At 38.9% G+C, this 19291-nt stretch overlaps 1 protein-coding gene across 3 annotated transcripts in view; it reads right to left on the reverse strand.

Annotated features, from left to right (window-relative positions):
- The window catches only part of LOC306869918 (sialate:O-sulfotransferase 2-like), a 67097-nt gene that overhangs the window by 20650 nt on the left and 27156 nt on the right, over positions 1–19291 (reverse strand). For 2 of the 3 annotated variants that reach the window (XM_079416864.1, XM_079416866.1), the window contains 3 exons: positions 15090–15188; positions 10171–11056; positions 4503–4617 (listed from right to left, as the gene is read on the reverse strand). In XM_079416864.1, the coding sequence (XP_079272990.1) occupies positions 4503–4617; positions 10171–10597 (542 nt within the window). In that variant the 5' untranslated portion in view covers positions 10598–11056; positions 15090–15188. The remainder of the gene's footprint in view (positions 1–4502; positions 4618–10170; positions 11057–15089; positions 15189–19291) is intronic. The other variant, XM_079416865.1, reaches the window with a different exon arrangement.

Genomic DNA, 19291 nt, shown 5'->3' on the forward strand with positions numbered 1-19291 from the left:
GATAGGAGCTCCTCAGCACTCAAATCTGTTTGAGAATCATCCAGGGATGGAGTGGCTTCACAGAAAGCTAGGGAAAAAGCATTTTTGGACTGGCGAGCAGATGAAATACGATTAGAAACATTTAAAACACAAGGAATCATAAACATGACAGTCTTGTGGTCAGAGAAACCATTTTCACACACCTCAAGGTCACTGACAGAAAAGCCATGCGATAATACTAAGTCAAGTGTATGTCCATGCTGATGGGTAGGGACATAACCTCGGTTCCCCGAAATGAGGTAACGAGACATTGCTCTTAATGCCATGTCACCCAGCTCAAGATCTTAGAATGCAAGTTGCTTCAGTCAAAAATTCTGAATGGATGACGTACAAGCATTGCCTTATATAGAGTGGGATTCCCGCTCATATTTCGTGCACTTGAACACCATTGGCCAGTTTCACTAGCGTGATTCAATAAGGCTTCAGCAGTATTCGAGGAAAATGTATTTCCCATAGCAATGTCTCGTTCTCTCATTTCGGGGAACCGAGGTTACATAAGTAACTGAGAGCGTTTTTCTCCGTTCACAGCAGCGTTTCTAGACATTCTAATCTTACTGGTTAAGGATCGAATAATGAGCTTTGGCTGTCAACCAGGTAAATTATCTAAATTAACAAAATGCTTTCATTATACAATTCATGCTGCACAGAAACTCAGGGTAATTCAAAAACTTACATGAGCTGAGACGTGATGTGAGATTTAATAGTAGCTACCGCTCATGTCCATACTGATAAATTCCAAGTTTTGCGTAGAAACGACTGTACGCCACTTTATGTATGTCGTATGTGCGTTACGTAAATGAGACCCAACCAGTTTTATTCTTAATAGGATAACATTAACTATCATTTTCACGAAAAAAATCCTCTCCAGGTCAAAATGACTGGAAACAATATGGGGTGGGGGGCAAAAAAAGAAAGAAACAAACAAACATATGGCCAGATGAATTGTTCACATCAAGATTGATAACATACATTTTGCAAACAGATAAAGTGAATTTTCATACCACTTTAAACACACCAAGAGAAATGCACTTATTCCACAATACACCCTTTATACAATGACAAAGAACAAATAAGCCTTAAAACAATGGGTCAGGGATAAATTAGTATAGGCATTGTTTTTACAAAAATAATTATTTACTCAAACATATGGATTATTGCATATATGTTGTTCGCAGTTTCATGATGTAGCCTAGTAGTTAAGTATCTGGGGTGGTAACTGAAAGGTTCAACAAGGGATGTTTAATGAACTGTCACATTTGTGCTCTTGGGAAAGTTACTTAATAACCGGTTGTTCGAGGAGGAGTGTAATAATTGTACTACAGTTTCTTATGCTTGGTGCACATGGGCATGCATGTAGATAAAGATCTTGTAAGAACAGAAAACATGTGGTTAATGTTCTGACACTTGACCAGCAACGTTCCTTTCCTCAAATTCAGAACTGAGTGTAAGTAACACTGTTTTGCTTAAGAAATTAGTTTTGTTTCAGCTGATGCAGTAGGTGAAAAGTTTAGTTCCAAAGCACTCTTGGAAAAAAGGTTTTGCCTGGCCTTTAACATAGCACAGTTTCACAAAACAGCGTAAAATATGTCAGTGCATTTTGTTACGTGCAAATGTGAATTTCACCGTGCCTTGGAGGTTTTGCTGTTAAGTCTAAAATATCTGACTGGACTGTAGAGAGTTACTGCGCACTCCACTCCTCAATGCCCCCTTTCCTCCACAGTTGTTGTCAGATTGATAAAAAAATGGTTCCAAAGAACAATTGTCCATAATACAGAGCTATCCTTTTGAAACATGATGCATGAGGTCAATTTTACATGCATGATTTTTGATCAAAGGAGGACAGTAAAAGGATTCCTCCTTCAGCTTCTGGCTGATCCCTATGCAGGCTGCGTCTGCTCCTAAGGGCGGCAGGATTCTTGAACGTTGCAAGTGGGAGCACAGCACTGAGAACAAACAGATGTGTTGTTCTCTCTCTCTCTCTCAAATACGTAACTCACATAACTCCCTTTAAAGCAGTCCTGACGCCAGAATCCCACAACCTCTTTTCCTCCCTCTCTCTTTGTGGCTTTTCCAAAACACAGATTGATGTTAAGAATCAACATGAAGCACACAGAGATGAGGAACAAAAATTAAGAGGAAGTAAACAAGAATGCTAACAGGAATGAAAGTGAAATGCAACATTATTAGGACACTCAAACATGAAACCCTAATGGTGTCTTTTTTTTAACTGTGGAAAAACAAGTTGGTTGTCATTTTCATGAAATAATAATGAATGGTGATGCAACAACGATGTAAAAGCAGGATAAAATGAAACCATTAAAGTAAACCAGAGTTTCTGCAGGATTTTTTAAGACCTGCACAAATAAAATGAATACCATATGAGTGGGGTAGGGAAATGTCATACATTAAACTGTAAAATGAATGTAAAAAGCATGATTTACAGTTCAGTTACAGGTTTTCACAAAAACAAGAAGTTTTATCAAATGATTAACTTCACATTTCAAACAGTTTTTAAGAAAATGGATGAGTCAAAATTAACAATTATTATATTAATTTAAACAATTATTACCAATCAGTTATCTTAAATAACAAATTTATTTTACTGTTTTAATTGTTTAGATTTTTATAATAGCTAGCAAAGCTTTCAAATGCCTTAATAAAACTTTGAATCGAACTTGCTAGCTTTACTCTCATGTAGTTTATATTCTAATACACTCTTTTTCAACTGTGTTATCCCACAGAAACGTTCAAGTTCAAGTTTATTTGTATAGCGCTTTTTACGATACAAATCGTTGCAAAGCAGCTCTACAGGAAATTAAGTTTCCACAATATATTTATATATTGCAGAACCTTAATATATTTAACTTGTGGCAAAATTAGGTAATTCTGTATGTTGTCTGAGGATTGGCATCCTCTGAGGGGTTAGCATTATCTTTTCTCAGGTGTTCGGTCATCTCAGATCATTTAAGGGTTGCATCCAGACTGAAGCTTCTGTAATTAATTGGGATGTTAATCCCGTGACAGAAACAGAGAAACAAATAGAGACATAATTAGCGTAGCTGCTGTTAAATCTAAGCAAAAATGATTTGTTCAACCCAAGCTAAAGAATAATAATAATGTACATTTGATCAGATATAACTGCAGTACAAGATTATAAGATGCATTATGTGTATGCTTGGCTAAAGAGATGTGTCTTTAATCTAGATTTAAACAGAGAGAGTGTGTCTGAACCCCGAACGTTATCAGGAAGGCTATTCCAGAGTTTGGGAGCCAAATGTGAAAAAGCTCTACCTCCTTTAGTGGACTTTGCTATCCTAGGTACTACCAAAAGTCCAGAGTTTTGTGACCTTAGGGAGCGGGTTGGATTGTAGCGTGGTAGAAGACGAGTTAGGTGCGCAGGAGCTAAACCATTTAGGGCCTTATAGGCAAGTAATAATATTTTGTAAATGATACGGAACTTAATAGGTAGCCAGTGCAGAGACTGTAAAATTGGGGTAATATGATCATATTTTCTAGACCTGGTAAGAACTCTAGCCGCTGCATTTTGTAGCTTGTTTATTGAAGATGCAGGACAACCAGCAAGCAGTGCATTACAATAGTCCAGTCTAGAGGTCATGAATGCATGAACTAGCTTTTCTGCATCAGAAACAGGTAGCATGTTTCGAAGCTTGGCAATGGTTATAAGATGGAAGAATGCTGTTTTTGTAACATGGGAAATATGATTCTCAAAGGACAAGTTGCTGTCTAATATAACGCCCAGATTTTTGACTGTAGAGGACAATCAGGGTCTTCAGTTTCTCCCCTTGTGTATTCCACGGAAAACTACACTCATTACATACTTGGAAAGACATGTGGGTGAGTTAATGTTTTTAATTTATGGATGAACTATCCCTTTTAGTTGAAAACAAAAGTAAACTTTTTTTTTTTTTTACATTTGTGAACAACACACATCCTGAAAACGAAAGTTCATGTTAAAGCACAAATCTTTGTGACATGAAACATCAGAGGACTATCAGAGCAAACAGCATATCTGATAACCCTCCCCTCTCAGTTAATAAAGGGTCAAGGGAATTAGTTTAGTGTAAAGAGTGTTAAATTACTCATGTTTGTCAGTTAAGGGTCATTAACTCCAGGGTGAAAGCAATTACATGTTTATGATGACTGAATTATGTACGTGTATCTGTACATGATAACATGAGCGTTTGTGTGAATGTGTAAGTCAGGTTTTTACCAACATTGTGGGGATGAAATGTCATCTTAAAAGGATAGTAAAACTTTGGATTTGTGAGGAACAGTTATCTGCTAATCGCCACAAAGAAAGTTTTATTAAACTTGTGGTTTGTGGTTAGGGCACAGAAAACATTAGCAGAGCATATAAACAATACAAGTGAAAAGAAAGTCCTTATCGTGACACAAACGTGTGTGTTCTTGAACACAAGGATAAAAAGTTTCAACTGCTGTACCTCTCAGCGCAGTTGTCCTGGCAACGGAAGACAGTCATTTTCTTGTAGTCAAAAAAGGAAACCCCTCTAAGAGCCCGTCTCTGTGTTTCATCAACATAACAGCCGACGTACTTTGCTAAAAAGAGAAAGATGTTAAAAACATCACTGCTAATTCCAGTAACAACAATTTGAGCAAAATAAAAGTACTGATTTAATATCGCTTTTTGATTTGATATCTCTTGACAAATATTTCCATTTTTAAATATTGAAACTCAGCACCATCTAGTGGCCAAACTGTAAAATCACAACCAGATATATATGACTTTGCCATGGATGAGGAGTTTACATTTATTTGTTCAATTCAAATAATCACATTTTAAAGACGCAAAACATCAGATTAAGGTATTTTAAACATTCTGAAAGCATAATTCATTAATATAGGCTTAAATATTATACATCTTAAATATTGTGATGTGAATAAGTAGAAGTATAATACTTAAGAGAGTTTTTTTATATTTATATATAATATACACACACACACAGTATATAATACAGTATACACAGCAATCATTTTTGTGTATTTTAATATTTATTCAGGTGCAATGCTTTTCCCCATCGATTTCGGTTGTAACTGCATTATGCAAACACAATTTTGAGTTAATGAAATGTGATAATCAACATTCTTTTGTAAAGAGCTTAATTTGTATAGAACCTGGAACATTACAAGTGCTAACAGTCTGGCATCACATTGTGATTTCATATATATATATCATATATAAACAGCCTGTGACATAAGACATTCTAAAACATCTACTGTTTGGATACGGTCACATTGTTCTGGGCAGTTTGTTCTCGAAAATATTCACAGTCTGATGCACAAATGCATCATCTGCTTCATCAATCTCATCGTTTGTGACATACATACACAAATATGACCCAAAATGCCCTGTTGCATGACATCCGTTCTTCCTCTGTAATCTCATCGCACCCCATTAGGATTTCATGTATTTTCGAATAGCTGAGATGGACTGGTTCTGTCCCATATACACACTAACCAGTACAACATTACAGTAATTGCAATTGTATAAAAAGCAGCCAGCAGGATCACGAGCTGCAAGTTAATCGTATTCCAGGCACAGAAGGCAAGCTCGGTAATCTGCTTTATCTACAAGTCAAGCTCTATTCACTCATCACTGGATTGCCATTCTGTGAAGCAGCTAAGTGCACGGATGAAACTCTCACTAGCAGCACCACTACAGAGACAATGATGCTCTGCTGTACTGCTCACATGATGGGGTCTCTGCATGAACCGTTTGCTCTGGACATATGAAATATAATGAAGAGGGGAACAGAGATGAATTATAACAGCTTCACAAGGTATAAGGAAAACATAAAGCTGCTTGGTTTATATTTTTGTGCATGTAATTATAGGCCTATATAATACATATATGAAAATTGTATTCTATACCTGCTGCTGCCATAATAATTGCAAATTTCAAATGTTTACATGATTTTCTTCTCTTTCTTTTTTGTTCTTAACAGCTCCAACTCGCTGTGGTGGAGCAACTGTGAAATATTGTCCTTGCAAATACATTATAGCATTTCATAATTTTTTTTTATAATACATATGCATGCAAATTACAGCATGCATATTTACAGTGAACTGCAACAGTTCGGCAGTGGTCGAAAGAATTTAAACACGGAATTTCACATTGATTTCTTCTTATGAACTCAGAGGTGTGGATTCAGATGACAATTAAATTACCACACAACCTTGGTGTTTGCCAAAATGAGAAAAGCTGTGCCAGGGAGAAAAACACCAGGATTCTGGACTCAGACGGCAAACAAATCATAAATGTTCAAAACTACTTACATCCCCATGAGAAACAAGTACCGTCCAAATCTGTCTTATATTTTATTTTGTCTTTTTCTTTGCTTTTGTGTCTGATATTTGTCCATTATAATAATAATATTTAATAATTTTATTAGAGTGTCTATTATTTAAGTGTTTGGTAACACCAAAAGCCTTTATGTATAATGCATTATAAAGGGTTATTAAAGGGTATAATGCATTAGAATTACTCATAATGTGCACTGTAATACATTGTATCTTGTAGTAAATTATTATAACTGAATATAAAATGCATTGCGTAACAATGAATTGATAGGTCTTATAATGTATAATTATTCATGAGAGTGTATAATGCATTATAAGGTGCATTACAAGGCATAACTAATGCATTAAAACTACTTTTATAATGCATTATTCATAAAGGCTTTAGGTAAAGTGTTATCAAGTGTTCTATACATTTAAAATAATAATAATAATACAGATAAATAGCATAGGCAAAACCAGGGGTAGTTGTCACAAAATATTTTCTGGAATAAAATGGTTGTGAGCTCTAGCCCCAGCCTCCCCTAAAACAATAACAACAATAATAACTTATTATTGACATGAGAATTGTAGTGATAAAAGTGTCCTGAAGGAGGCAGATTGGAGACAGGGATGGCAAATGGGAGAGAAAAAGGAACATTGTATGCCAACATGACCTCAAAATTGATTCCCCTATGCTTTTATACATGTCCATGTTCTTCATGATTCAACAGTGCAGGTTGTTTTGAAAATCTACATATGATCTAATTACAAATAAATGTACTATAGAAATGTTAAACAAATAACTTTCTGTGCAATTATTATATCATCCGTTTTGGTAAATCAAGTTCCGCATTATTTCAACTCATTCTATATCCTGTTTCACCCAAAAATACATCAGATTACGAAATTAAAAAGGATTGAACGTCCACACATCTTACATATTTTAAAGACACTACTTTGTAAACTGATACTTTTTTCCTTTCTTTTCCTCGTGCTGTGGTAAAGTGTGTCTCTATGTACTTCTAAGCACTTTTCTATTGCTGAGTTTTTGTGTAAAATGATAATGAGTTTTGATGCAATCTTAGACGGTCACAAAGACCAAAAACATAAGAGAGAGCAACAGTCGTGCATTTCCACCTCTGTACAGTCAACCCCTCCGCTGCTGTTGATATGGCAGATACTGTAGAGTACAAAGAAGGATGTTGGGGGTCTGAGATCATGTTCCCGTCCTTGACTTCCTTGAAAATTAAATGTGCCTTAACAATCATGAAGATGCAATCTCCACAATTATTACTCCGCGGCTTCCTCTTTACCAGAGGTTGATTGCTAAACTCATACTACATATGACTGTCAAAAGAAAAGAGTGCAGTTTTTTACACTTTATTTCTGTTGAAATCTCTTAAAACTCACTATGGATAAAAGTAATGACCCGAGACTTGAACAATCCACTAACTGGCTTTCTTTTGCCTGTTTGTGGGTTACTGTGTGAATTATAGTGAGTTGGCATAGGGCACTGTGGTGAGAATTTTCCAGATGTAGTCCATCTTTCACAGAGAAAAATGCTTTAATTTTGCAGGGGCCCACATGGGCAATTCTATCAAGCTGTTTCTTGTGGTTTAAAGTTCACTGTGATTGAAGCAACTTGCACTGCTGCAAAATGCATCCTGTGAACCGAGTGAATAAAGTTCCAGGTTCTTTACTCAAGGAAGAAATGCAAAGTCTATGAATAAAGGCCAGTGCACACCAACAACAATAACTATAACTAAAGTTTTAAAAAATCTCTCTAATTTTAAGGGAACTGCTGCATCCACACCACAACAGAGGAACAATAATGTTGCGATCACTTTCAGAGTGATTCTTCCAGGTGATGAATGATAAAAAAAACAAAAATCACAATATTACAGTTTTTACTGTATTTTTGATCAAATAAATGCAGCCTCAGTGAGACTTCGTTCAAAGCGTTATTTTTTGTTAATTACTTAGTGTGAAAGGACCTTTAGGGATGACGATGATAATATTGATTTTTCATTCAAATGCGATACACAACATATGTGCTCAACTGTTTGACAAGCAGTCACAAAAATATATAACGATTATGAAAAATCTGAGACATCTGAGACCTTCAGCAAACACACTCAAACACACTTTCATATGATGCAGGTCACACCATGTATATTTAATGGCATCACCTCAAAGAAAAAGCTTTTATTTCAAAGATTAATAAACTGACTTTAGGTTTATGTACAGGAATATTGGGGATTTGAGAGTCACATTTTTCCAACTCGACAAGACTTATCCATAACTAACCCATTAATGCTCTCACTGTGATCATTCAAATGAGGTTTTATTAAATGGTATTTTTCCTATACTATTTACTCTGTCAATTAAAAAATATAGATGATAAAATATCATACATTACCTGATTTTAAGATTGGTGCCTGCTGCTCAGCAACAAGATATTTAGGAGCTATGAAACATCAACTGAAGGCTATGAACTAACAACAGCAAATGTGCTACTCTACAACCATAAGAAACACACACACATTCATTATTTACTTCCAACAGTCACCAAAAGGGCACTTCATTCCTAAAGCTTTAAAGACACAGGCGCTTCGCTATACTCCACTGAGCTTCAACCACAACCTTCATAACATGATGACTGTCTGTGACAACTGACCACTGACCTGCTGATTCACTCTCTTCTGATCTTAAAGGCTCAATCAGCTCATTCTGATCAACAGCCGCATTGTGCTTCACAGGACACACAGTGTTCACTACTCGCAACACACTGAGCACTTCATCTGACAAAAATGAGCTCATTTGCGATGCCCTGCAGCACTTGAGTCGCACAGATTATCTTTGAACATGATATCATGTAAGTATACAGAATTCTAAACCCAATATAGGATGTTAAAATCCACGCTTAATGCATACTGTACATATACAATGGCTATTGGGGTAAATTTTACTCTATATTAAAATTATGAGGTTGCAATCTCAAGAGCAGAACTGTGCTTTATGGTTTTATGTCCTGACAGAAGTGTAATATTAATCATTTCTTTTTTTTAACATAACCACATGTGCCATTTCTGTGTGAGACATGTAAGGTATTCTGTTATATAAGGAAATTCCTCTGTGCATACCATGATGAACAGCAGTGACAAGCAGTGTTTTAAATGCTTAGCCAGAAAGACCTCCTTGGTCAATCAGCTTAATCAGGGAGACTGCTCTTGTCAACTAGCCTCACCAGCAAAATGGCTATGAAAAACAAATCAGTATTTTTGTCATGATTTCATGTATCAATATCACAACATCGTTTAAACAAGATACCTTTAAGATATTTTTCCTGATTTTTTTATTTACAGACTGACATGATTTTAAGTGCTGTTTTATAGAAATTTAACAATTCTTTGAGGTTATTGTATAAAACAATAAAATGTAAATTTGTTTTACTGCTTTCGGCACAAACCTTAACCAATTTGGTAGATTTCTCTAGAAGAAGACTTTAAATGTAAGTTTCCTTTTCAAATGAATGCATCTTGTTTTTTAAGATATTGTGATTTTTTTTTTTTTTTTTTACTGAAAACAAGGCAAGAATAATGATCAATCATTTTTTGCAGTGTAGTAGTAGTCACTAGTCAGGTTGGCCTAAAATGGAAATTCATTCAATGCTACTGGTTTGGCCAATAGTCTTGCTATACACTCTTCAATTTTGGTTAATATCAGAGCATTTTCTATGACTGTAACTGGTCAGGATGATGTCTATGAACAAATGTTAAATCTTGGTGACATGATAATGACAACTGTTCCTACCTCTCCCATCTTCCATCTCTTTGGTGGTTCTTCCTTTGAGTCCATGGCTCCAGCTGCTGGTATGATCGAATCCTCTTCCGACCCACTCCGGTGCATCCTGTGCCCTATTTTCCTTCCTCCACTGTGGTCCAAATCTCCGGGGGGCTCTCCGTGTTTCCTTAAACACTCTTCCTAGGAGCCTGAGACCATCAGAGGTAGAGCTCCCAGCACCTGTGCCGCCCCCACCTTCAGATATAAGTGGGTCACGGCCGCTTCCAGAAGCTCCAGTGGTGGAAGTATCGCTGGAGAAGCCAGAGTGGAGGAAAACAAGACTGCCAGCGGTGAGGTAGAGGAGGATGAAAGAGAAAAAGCGCACCGGTTTACGCCAGAAATAGCGGTGGATCTTCAGCAGCGGTCTGGCCATGATGGGCTCTCGAGCCACACGCATTGGCCTTCGATGTTACACAGGAACATATAAAATCAGAGACAGCACCTTCCTAAAACGTTCATGGTACTATGAGTCCCTTTGAAACCCTAAAACGATTCCCAAACCAGGAAACAGTAGTCGTGACGGTACTGACGTTTAGCACAGTTTGTTTATCTATTAAGGACCTTAAAGTCTGAAGACACTTCCTCAGCTTTCCTCTGTGGCAGTATGCAGGAATGTGTCCATGTGTCCAATGTCTTTCTACGTCCCCAAAGAGGCAGCGACAGAGGAGAACGGTGCTACCGCAGAGGCCATGTTGTGAAAGACGAGTGGCAGTAAAGACTGAAAGATGATATTGCCGTTGCGATGCTTTCACTCCTGTTATCGGACTCTCACTCTCCCGAGGCCTTGTTTCCCACCGAGCTGTCCATCAATCAAAAGCAGCGCTGATTCACTCCTGACTCAGCCCTCGCTCACAGACTGAAAAACACAAAATGACACATACTGAACAAGAGGCAAATACTGATGAGGTCTCTGTGCAAAGAAAAACACTTTATCTGAAAGCGATTAAGGGTATAGAGTTAAAATTCAACAACAGACTGCAGAAGCATGATTCATGAACACCTAAACCATCAAACACAGAAGCAAGATACTTTTGAGTAACTGGTGCTGCAGAAAGCAGAAATATGCCAATATAGGCCTGTATGAATTAATGCACCGGCTACATTGAAGAAGACAGAGGCTGGTCACATCTTATTATGTCTGAAAGTCATTTAGCTTGAGGACTTTTGTCATTTCACAGATATTTCCAAGAGACAAAGCTCCTATTTATAATGAAAATGTCCTTAATGAACATCTTTCAGATATTAAGAGTAATTTAAAATGGATTTGTTCTTCTGTTGATCTCTTATTTTCTTGTACCACACATTACCTCACTCAGAGATACACAGTGCCAAAAACTAATTAATTTGCTTCAAAGAATAAAACGACCAAAAAAGTGTTTCACACAGAGTAAATGAAAATTAATCTGTGCCATCATGACATTGTCACAATGTTTCTTCTTAGCTTAGCAAAAAACAGTACTGTATTTTGACAATCAGAAAAGACTGGCTTCCCAGACACTGCTAAAATAATTTCAGTAACACTTTACTTAAAGCCTTTGTGTAACGCATTATAAAACTAGTTTTAATGCATTAATTATGCCTTGTAATGCACCTTGTAATGCATTGTACAATCTCATGAATAATTGTAACCACAGTTCCCTATCTGTCGGTCACTACGAGTTATGTCGTGACGACATTAGGGGATTTACCTGGGAGCCCTGATCACCTCTGATAAGAGAAAACGCCAATGACATTGGCTAGTGGATTTTGCATACCTGAGCCACTCCCCGTGCATACGGTATAAAAGGGCGACAGGTGCATCCACTCATCAGATTTTTGCTTCGGAGCCGAGTGGATGAGAAGTTTGCTGATCTCCACGAAGCCTTTGCACTGGCACACAGCTGGCCTCGGGCTCTGCGCAAGTATGCGTTTCCCCCAGTGAGCCTGCTCGCACAGACTCTGTGCAAGGTCAGGGAGAACAAGAAGCAAGTCTTATTGGTTGCGCCATATTGGCCCACCCGGACCTGGTTTCCGGAACTTATGCTCCTCGCGACAGCCCCTCCTTGGCGCATTCTTCTGAGGAAGGACCTCCTTTCTCAGGGGCTCGGCACCATATGGCACCCACGTCCAGATCTGTGGAACCTCCATGTGTGGCTCCTGGATGGCAGGCTTGAGTGGCCTGCCACAGGCTGTGGTGGACACCATCACTCAGGCTAGAGCTCCTTCAACTAGGCACTGAAGTGGAGTCTGTTCGCAAACTGGTGTTCTTCTCGTCGAGAAGACCCCCGAAGATGCATGATTGGAGTAGTGCTTTCTTTCCTGCAAGAGAGGTTAGAGCGCAGGCTGTCGCCCTCCACCTTGAAAGTGTATGTGGTTGCTATTGCGGCCCATCACGATGCAGTGGATGGCCGGTCCCTGGGAAAGCACGATCTCATCGTGAGGTTCCTGAGGGGTGCCAGGAGGTTAAATCCTCCTAGGTCACCCTTGGTGCCCTCCTGGGATCTATCTATCGTCCTGGCTGGACTTCAGAGGGGTCCCTTTGAGCCGCTGGATTCAGTTGAGCTGAAGTTCCTGTCTGCTAAGACAGCGCTCCTGACCGTGCTCACTTCCAGGGCCTAATGGTTAGAGATTCGGACTCGTAATCCAAAAGTTGCAGATTCGAGTCTCAGGCCGGCAGGGATTGTAGGTAGGGGGAGTGAATGTTCAGCGCTCTCTCCACCCTCAATACCACAACTGAGGTGCCCTCAGTGAGCAAGGCACCGAACCCACAACTGCTCCCCGGGCGCCGCAGCATAAATGGCTGCCCACTGCTCCGGGTGTGTGTTCAGGGTGTGTGTGTGTTCACTGCTGTGTGTGTGCACTTTTGCGCTCTGAGCAGCTCTTTGTCTACCATGGGGGTCAGCAAAAAGGGAAGGCTGTCTCCAAGCAGAGGTTGGCCCACTGGATAGTGGATACCATCGCATTGGTGTACCAATCCCAAGGCAAGCCGTGCCCCCTAGGGGTGAGGGCTCACTCCACACGGGGTGTTGCCTCCCCCTATGCGTTGGCGCACGGCGTCTCTTTGGCAGACATCTGCAGAGCTGCGGGCTGAGCGACACCGAACACCTTCGCGAGATTTTACAGTCTCCGCATGGAGCCAGTTTCTTCCCATGTGTTGGGTAACAGGTAAGTGGCGGGAAGAGTTGGCCGGTGTCACGCTTGCTGCGCCATTCCCCCTCACCTGGGGATACGAGCGCCTTTTTCCTCCTCCAGTTTAGTTCCACGGACGGCGAACCCTGGTGGAGTTCCTCCAGCACCCTCGGCAGTCAGGCTGGGCGGAGCAGTCTGACGCCAGGCCCAGTACTGGTGTTAGCTTGCCCGGGTCTCCGGTCAGCCCCTGGACTGGGCTAGGTGTCCATATGGCTTGATTCCCTTCGGGTAATCCCATATGTGTATTCTTCCACGGTAAGGTTTCCCTCTCGGTAAACCCGTGGCTTCCCTTTGACAGAGTACTCTGTCAGGCTCTGCTGACAGCCCTCCTCCCTACATCTAGGTAGGATCTGCCACAGAGTCCAGTCATATGTAGTATTGCCCCAGGCCTGGGTCAGTCCATATCAGTGTCTCCACATGTCACCTCCCTACGGGCAGGATGTGGCCTCCGTAGCGCCCTTCTCTGGAAGCCCCACTTCCCCGTCGTTACTGCCAAGCTGTAACAACAAATAGGAAAGACTTGAAGCTATCCTTCGTTGAAGGTCGAAATCCCTTCCGATTTCTGTGGGGAAAGGAACAGTGGCTTGGACATCTCCAGCAGTGATGTACTCACCTCTGGTCCCTGCGGGTACCAAGGTCAGCGAATTTGTGCTGGGGCGATGGGAAGGTTGTGACCTTTTGCATGGCATTTGTCTGACACGCACTAGCTTGTCAAAATCAACTAGCCAATTTCATTGACGTTTTCTCTTATCAGAGGTGATCGGAGCGCCCAGGTAAATCCCCTAATGTTGTCACGACATAACGTCTCCGTTCCCTCCATCAGGGAACAAGGGTTACGTACGTAACCGAGACGTTAATACTATGCAATTTAAATTTGGTTATGATTATTTACAGAAAGACATAATGTACTACAATGCACATTATGAATAATTACAATGCATTATACCCTTTAATAACCCTTTATAATGCATTATACATAAAGGCTTTAAGTAAAATGCTACCATATATTTCTTATTAGTATTTTTACATCACTTTACAGTAAACATATTTAAGCATTCTTAAAACAAGATCAATTTAGTTTAATATACTACATAAGACTCGTATTCCGAGAATATACCTTGAAGTCTATTTTTCAAACCCAATTAAAATCTTGAAAACAGCCCAACATCCTTCAAGAAATCTACTAAATGTAAACAAGAAATTTAGATTTAAAACAAGACTTAATGTGTACATTTGTGAAATTTGTAAAAGAATCTTGTTTTAAAAATTGAAAACTTGAAAATTTACCTTGAATATATCTTGAATACACTTATTTTTCAAATCCAATTTGAAACTTTTTTGCATCATAAATCTATTTGAAACAAAACGTAGAGAGGTAGCATAATATTGTCAGAAAACAAGTCTTGAGTAAATTATTTTGTTTTAGATATGTTTAGATATTTGTACTCGATAAAAATCCTCATTAAATCAGATTTTTGCAGTGAATAAATTGTAGCAATAGACAGGATGGAAGTCGTCCATTCCCGTTCTCTCAAAGACCCCAGTGTCCACAGTGGGCAAAAATATTCAGGCATGGTGTTTAAACAAGCAGTCATAATCAGCCTCCTTCCCGAGGCTAACGAATTTTCTGTAGCAAACATCTCGTTACAGACTTAGCGTGAGCGTGCATGTGAGTGTGTGCGTGTGTGTTTGGGTATACAACAACCCAATGTCACCTTTACCTGACCCCTGGGCTCCCACCTGCCGCAGTCAGAGCGGAGTCAGGCTGATGTTATCGTGACAACATTCTAAACCAGCAGCACACAGACTTCATTCAGTTCCTATAGCGAGAGGAGAAGAGAGGCAAAATTCATTTAAATTCATGTTGCACACCGCGGTGTCAAGGATTTCACTTAGTGTAGGCTCTTTATACTTAATTTTTTTATTTGCCTTAGGCAAATGTTATGTTTTTTAACTCTGTAGACCCAGGCCTTTAAAAGAGCTTGTAAATGTGTGTGTGTGTGCAAATGTGTTTTTTGTGGTAAAACTCATAGACTGCTTGGAGACATATGGGCGTATGCTGGTGTGACATAGTAAAGAAGCATTCAAGACTGCAGATCATTTTAAGTAAAGACACCAATAAAAAACTACTAGACCTACAATCAAAAGCTTTAAGAGCTGATATAAAGTACTGTGGCTCCAAAATGTCACAGTTAAAATGTAATGCATTAGGTAAGAACATATCAAAACAAGTTCCATTTATTTTATTTTAAAAGAAAGTCAAGCACATCTTTCACACTTCACAAAAAGTTAGGTTTTACTGTAAATATTGTAAAAATACTTGATTTTCTGTCTAACATTAATTAAACATATTCATTTTTAATCTTTTATATTAACTGAACTCTGCACACTTCTTAAATAATGTGGAGAATATTCTTGGCGAAGCAGGATATTAAAATGGAAAAAAGTGGCTTGACCTCTACTCTAATTTGACAGGACTGATGGATATTTTTCACATTCTCACCAAATAAGACTAAAAATGTTCAATCAGAGAGAATCTTGGGCAAACCATGTCAGAATTAATCTTGGTCGCTTGAGTTAAGGGCCATGACCTCAGGTTGCAGTCCACAGGCTTTTCCATATATCCACACTCCATTACTGCTAGAGGGAGCAAGCCAAGCCACTGCACATCAGCATACACAGAGCTACAGTGCATTACAGACCCTTCCTGCACATGCGCCATTGTAAATAAAAAATACCACCACTCCTGTGGGACCACCCACACTGTCACATACAGACTGTACACCTTCAACTTTAACACTGCTGTTCAGAAGTTTGGAGTTTTAAAACAATTAATCATCAGGGATGCATTAAATTGTGAACGTTACATTAAAGAATTTTACGTTGTTGTAAAAAAATGTCTTTTAAATAAATATTGTTTTGAAATTTCCATTTATGAAAGAATCCTTAAAAAATGTATCACATCTTCTATAAAAAATAAGAAGTGTTTTGTTTATTTTTTTCTAACAGAAAATCAGCATTTTAGAATGATTTCTAAGGGATCATGTGACACTGAAGACTGGATTTTTTGTTTGTTTTTACACAATATAAGCAATTTATATACAGTGCCCTCCATAAGTATTGGAACAGTAAAGACAAAATTGCTCTGTTGGCTGTGGAATCAAGATATTTGCAAATATGATTAAAATATGAATATGAGACAAAACTACAGAATGTCACATTTTATTATTAGCCGTTTCAACACATATATGTTTTACCAAATAAAAAGAACAGCACTTTTAGAGTTCATCCCACTCATTGATGTGAGCATAAGTATTGGGACAGTTGAACATAAGGCAGATATAAAAGATTAAAAGCTATTATTTAGTTGCAGATCCCTTGCGCACAATCACAGCAGTGAGTCTGTGACCCATAGACATCACCAGACTCTTGGTCTCATTCTTTGAAATGCTTTTCCCAGCCTTTAATGCAGCCAATTCCAATTGTTGCTTGTTTTGGGGAGTTTCTGCCTTTCCTCTCCAGCTGGTGAAATTCATGTTCAATCGGATTTAAATCTGGAGACTGACTTGGGCAATCCCATTTCTTTCCCACTTTCCATTTCTTTGCCCTAATAAATTCCTTGACTGAACTGGCAGGGTGTTTTGGGTCATTGTCCTGATGCAATATGAAGCATTTCCCAATGAATCTGGTGGCATTTTCTTGAATATTGCAAGATGGTTTTGTACCCTTGCAAATTCATTCTGCTACTGTCATCATACATTAAGTCATCAGTAAAGTTGAGAGGGCCTGTTCCACAGACAGCCATGCCACGACAACACCTCCACCATGCTTTACAGATGAGGCTGTATGCTTGGGATCATTGCAGTTCCCTTTTTTTTCCTCCACATTTTTGCTTTCCCATCGCTTAGATAAAGGTTCATCTTTGTCTCATCGGTCCATAAACACAGTTCCAAAACTCTTCTGGCTCACCTGTGCTTTTTTGCATACTCTATTCTTGCCTTTCTATTTTTGGTGCTGGTCATCTGCTGGTGTTGGTCCATTGTGTTTTCTGAGGTCCATTGTGGTTTCTGGTATTTTCAGTAATACCATTCAAAAAGTGAAACTTGTATATTAGATTCATTCTTTACACACAGACTGATATATTTCAAATGTTTATTTCCTTTAATTTTGATGATTATAACTGACAACAAATGAAAGTCCCAAATTCAGTATTCCAGAAAATTAGAATATTGTGAAAATGTTCAATATTTAAGACACCTGGTGCCACACTCTAATCAGCTAATTAACTCAAAACACCTGCAAAAGCCTTTAAATGGTCTCTCAGTCTAGTTCTGTAGGCTACACAATCAGGGTGAAGACTGCTGACTTGACAGTTGTACAAAAGACGGCCATTGACACCTTGCACAAGGAGGGCAAGACACAAAAGGTCATTGCTAAAGAGGCTGGCTGTTCACAGAGCTCTGTGTCCAAGCACATTAATAGAGAGGCGAAGGGAAGGACAAGATGTGGTAGAAAAAAAGTGTACAAGCAATAGGGATAACCGCACCCTGGAGAGGATTATGAAACAAAACCCATTCAAAAATGTGGGGGAGATTCACAAAGAGTGGACTGCAGCTGGAGTCAGTGCTTCAAGAACCACCACGCACAGACGTATGCAAGACATGGGTTTCAGCTGTCGCATTCCTTGTGTCAAGCCACTCTTGAAAAAGAGACCGCGTCAGAAGCGTCTTGCCTGGGCTAAAGACAAAAAGGACTGGACTGCTGCTGAGTGGTCCAAAGTTATGTTCTCTGATGAAAGTAAATTTTGCATTTCCTTTGGAAATCAAGGTCCCAGAGTCTGGAGGAAGAGAGGAGAGGCACATAATTCACGTTGCTTGAGGTCCAGTGTAAAGTTTCCACAGTCATTGATGGTTTGGGGTGCCATGTCATCTGCTGGTGTTGGTCCATTGTGTTTTCTGAGGTCCAAGTTTAATGCAGCCATCTACCAGGAAGTTTTAGAGCACTTCATGCTTCCTGCTGCTGACCAACTTTATGGAGATGCAGATTTCATTTTCCAACAGGACTTGGCACCTGCACACACTGCCAAAGCTACCAGTACCTGGTTTAAGGACCATGGTATCCCTGTTCTTGATTGGCCAGCAAACTCGCCTGACCTTAACCTATGGGGTTTTGTCAAGATAAACAATAAAATCAACTTTTTTATGATATTCTAATTTTATGACCAGCACATATACATATATATATATATATATAAAATTCAGTTTTCACTAACTGGAATAAAAACTGAAGAATCTGAATGAAGTTTGGAAGTTCTGAATGAACTATTTAATGAAAATGAATAAAAAATTCCAAGGTATAAGACAAAGTGGAGATTTTTTTAAGAGTATATTGCTGGATTTTTAATTCATTTCAGGCAACAAAAAAAACAAAAACATTTGCAACAATGTGATGCAAGACAGCAATGACAGAACTAGCAGCTTAATGCAGGAAAGTTTTGACAACGGCTGAACTAATGAAAAAAGTTTGTCATCATCTTTAGTTACTCTGATATTTCTGATTTTAAACATAAAGGAACGATTTCAGATTTCATTCCAGTGAGTTGTTTAAATTCCATCACATCTTGGATTCAAGCACTGGCAACAAAGAGTAGCATCAGAATTCCCTTGTTTCCCCATCTGACTGATTGAGCAATAGAAATAATAGAAGCTCTGAGGTCAGGTGGGGAAAGTCCATGGACAACTTCTCACACTCTCCACCCAAGCGGTTCACACGATGAGGACTTTTGTTTTGAGGTTTGTTTTCACATGCTGAACAGCTGAAATGTATCAGAAAAAACCTAAAACCCATGTTGTGTAGAAACCCACCCCAAATCACAAAGACAAACATTCACAGTAAATAAAAGAAACATTTTCTTGAGTGAAAC

The sequence above is a fragment of the Barbus barbus genome (assembly GCF_936440315.1).
Source record: "Barbus barbus genome assembly, chromosome: 5".
NCBI classification, from domain to species: domain Eukaryota; kingdom Metazoa; phylum Chordata; class Actinopteri; order Cypriniformes; family Cyprinidae; genus Barbus; species Barbus barbus.